Below are 3,970 nucleotides of genomic sequence, written 5' to 3' on the forward strand. Positions count from 1 at the left end.
ATGCGATTAATCAAGAAACAAGCTGTAGAGATTGCATCGGCCCAAAACTGTTTAGGAACCTTTGTTTGAAACAATAGTGCCCGAGCTGTCTCAAGTAGATGCCTATTTTTTCTTTCAGCAACTCCATTCTGAGAAGGCGTATCAACACAAGATGACTGGTGGAGAATCCCATGTTGCCTCATATACGACTGAAATGATTCTGACATGTATTCTTTAGCATTATCACTCCTTAGTATGCGCACGGTAGTATTAAATTGAGTCTTAACTTCAGCAAAAAATGCACAAAAATGGGAAAACACTTCAGATCTATTCTTCATAAAGTATATCCACGTCATTCTAGAAAAATCATCCACAAAAGTAACAAAATATTTATGTCCAGTTTTGGAAACAACAGGACATGGTCCCCAAACATCAGAATGAACTAACTCAAAAGCTGACTCTACTCGCTTATTAACCCTTGGACTTAACGAGGTGCGATGGTGTTTAGCAAATCGACATGATTCACAATCCAATGAAGAAATATTTTGAAACTCAGGACAAAGCTTCTTCAACAAAGGTAGTGAAGGATGTCCCAATCGACAATTGTGCTTCAAATGGAGAAATAACACCTAAGCATGCTACAGACCGAGGTTCCCATTCATCAAGGATGTAGAGATCATCAGATACATGTCCTTTACCAATAACCTGATTCGTTCCAATGTCACGAAACAAACAATAATCGGGAAAGAACGAGATATAACAGTTAAGGTCTCTCGTAAGTTTACTAACAGAAATCAAATTAAAGGCCAATTTTGGGAGACTTAATACAGATGAGAGGGTAATAGATGAGGTTGGTTTAACAGTTCCAGATCCAACACTGGTACAAGTTGATCCATTCGCTACAATAACTGGGGATGGTGCTTTGTGTGGATGGAAGTTAGAAAAAGTATTAGGGTTACCTGTCATGTGATTTGTGGCGCCTGAATCAATCACCCATTTATTTGAAGAGGTAATAAGACACGCTTTCCCTGACTCGGCAAAAGTAGTAACTGAAGTAGATTTCTGATACTGAACGAATCTAGCATAATCTTCTGACGAAACCAAAATTGTTTTATCCGATGATGGCCAATGAGCAACATCAACCTTACTATTACGCTTATCTGAACTCTTCCATTCTTCTCCCTTATTATCATTCATTCTCACAATATCAACGCAAATTAACAGAGAAATCACCAAAACTCCCAATAATAAAGGTTTTAACAAGAGAATAGTCAACTTCACAAAATGGCTCAACTCAAGTAGAGAAAACCAAATAACCCAAAACAGAGTTCAGATGGTTCGAATACCCAGAAGTTCACAGAGTAACAATAAACTAAAATATGAATAGCCAAAGGCTCCAGACAGAAAAACCAATCAAGCAACAGAGAGGAAATTTGAACCAGACTACTGTCTAATCTTTGCTGCTGCTGGTTCAAGACAGACCAAACAGCAGCAGAGAAAGGAATTCAAACTAAAGTATCACCAAAAGAAAGATTGCAGAACCTGGATCTTGATGCTAAATCTTCAAAACGTGGTCCAATGATAAGAAATCCACCATAAATCAACTGGAAATCTTAAGGCAACGTCAAATCAATAAGATAGACCACCAGTGGTGAAGTCACATGAACCAGAAATATGGCAGCGGCTAATTCCGGCAACCACCAGTGGTGAGGGTCGAGAACCACCACTTCAAGTCTCACAATTCCGGTTATGCTCTGATACCATGTGCAAGGAATTGGAGAGAATAACATGTTTCTTATTCAATAGGTAAACATGCATAAATACAATAATAGTAGAAGCTAACTAAGGAAAGAAATAAAGAGAAAATCCTAAAGATATGCTATCTATCTATAGCTTTGTACAATATCAAGAAAGATATCTATATACATTCTGTAACACAAACAATTTGTACACATGCCTAACTTGTAGATAAAATATAATAGGTGAATAAACTGAAGGAAAAAGATATGTCAATAGTATGCATGACTTGCATACAGCTGGGCTAACGCCCTCACATAATTACTTTCTCAACTGATTTTCCCAAATATTTCATCTGGAGTTGATGAATGAGAATCTGAATAGCTCTACTAATACTTTGGGGTATCTGATTGAACAGATGAGAAGAAATCACTAGTGCGTCCCACATTTTGACCAGGCAAACAAGCAAAAGATCACAAAAGTTGGGGGAAAAACAACAAATAAACAGAGGAGAGGGTGAAATATAATGGGTAGAAAGCTAATGAAGAAACTACACAGTATGTTGGCAGCACTAAATAAAATCAATATATTGTAGGAAGGGCTGCAAATATACCTTGGATAGAAAACCATCATATATAATTGCTATCAGGATGATCCTTTGGAACCACTCTCTCATTCACCCAGAAAACGTGCCATTTCGACCAGTCTATTGAATCAATATATGGTGGCTCCACCAATTTCCGGCAACAAACCTTAGCAACCCAAAATGATATTTCCTAGTAGAAACGAAGAGAATTAATCAATCATTACCTGAGAGACTTGATAAGTGAACCACCGGAAACAACCACAGTAAAAACACCTCTCTCCTTATAAATTGTCTTTTTATACTTTTCCCGTGTACCGACCGAATACACCCTTAATTCTTGCTTAACTCAACAAAGGAGTACCATTTTGCAATGAGAAAATAACTGCTATGATTTTCTTCTCCCAGTTGAATTCCTATCTGCTATGTGAAGTGGGAAAAATGTGCAGTTAAGTAGCATTCATCTCTTTCAGCTTGTACTCATACTCAGGTCACTAAAGTTATAACAGAAATGTTTATTGATTCTCTTATATAAATGTGACATTGTTTATGAATAATCTTGTGTATTAAAATAGCAAGGTTTTTGAGAGATCTATAGCGATCAAAGTGTCATTCAACCTATAAATGATCATATGTCTATAGCATAGTATGAAAATAACATCTAAAACATATTTTCAATGAAATTAAACTCAGGATTATAACAGAAGCCTCACACTAATCTTTCCAAAGGAAAACTACTTGATTTTTCAAGGGTATTTCTGCAGTTATGTTGTTGGAAGGAATGTGACTAGAAATTAGATTGTAAGATATACTTAGAAACTTCAGATTTCACACAATATTCCATTGGAGGGACAACAGTGTTTCGTGAATGAAACTTGTTAATTGATTATCGACCAAGGACATAAATGCAAGCTGCCTCAGATTACAATTTTTTCTTTGGAACTCTCTGCAGTTAAGATAGGCTTGTTGGAATACTTGTGCAGGTGAAGTCCAAAGAAGACAATAATTAATTAGTACAAGGAAATGAGAAGTGCTCAATTCACTAATTGTTTCATCACATTCAAAAAACAAAATAGTGCAGCTAAACACCTTTATTTCTGATTCTTTCAAGCATTCAAGATATATCACAAATAGATAGAGTAAAATAGGTCCAAAACCACTCAAACACTTCAAGTAGTACTATACAACAACTTTATTAAAGAAACCAGGTAAACAAAAAGCATCATATTAATTTGCAGCTCAGAAAAGAACACCATGACTTCTATGTTTCCAGAAATGCGTTCTTGATTTTGTTAAGCCTCTTCACTACTTCTTTCATAGTCACTCTTGATTCCGGCATTTCCTTTGTGCAGTCTAAGCCCAATTCTATCATGGATGCTATGCACATTTCACTTTTACTAGTGATTTGTTCATCCTCAGAAAAAAGATTGGCATCCACAACGTCCATCATACTCCCTGAAAATGATTGTGTGATCCATTTCCTCAAGTCAAGATTTTCATTGCATATCTCTTCATCTGTTGGCCTTCTTTTCGCCAAAACCTCCATCAACATGATGCCGTAGCTATAAACATCACCACTAGTGGACACTATTCCCTCCGAGCCATATTCTTAGAAAAGGAATGAAGAAAAGTTACTCAATTGAAATACAACAATAATTCTGCATAAATAAA

The 3,970-nt window shown here is 36.2% G+C and overlaps 1 protein-coding gene across 1 annotated transcript in view; it reads right to left on the minus strand.

Annotated features, from left to right (window-relative positions):
- Window positions 1-3,560: 3,560 nt before the first annotated feature.
- LOC107058897 (LRR receptor-like serine/threonine-protein kinase EFR) overlaps window positions 3,561-3,970 on the minus strand; it is a 3,353-nt gene continuing 2,943 nt past the window's right edge. Inside the window, exon 2 of the mRNA XM_015305137.1 lies at window positions 3,561-3,907. Coding sequence (XP_015160623.1) covers window positions 3,561-3,907 — 347 coding nt within the window. The remainder of the gene's footprint in view (window positions 3,908-3,970) is intronic.

Source organism: Solanum tuberosum, unplaced genomic scaffold (genome assembly GCF_000226075.1).
Source record: "Solanum tuberosum cultivar DM 1-3 516 R44 unplaced genomic scaffold, SolTub_3.0 scf00687, whole genome shotgun sequence".
In the NCBI taxonomy this organism is placed as follows: Eukaryota; Viridiplantae; Streptophyta; class Magnoliopsida; order Solanales; family Solanaceae; genus Solanum; species Solanum tuberosum.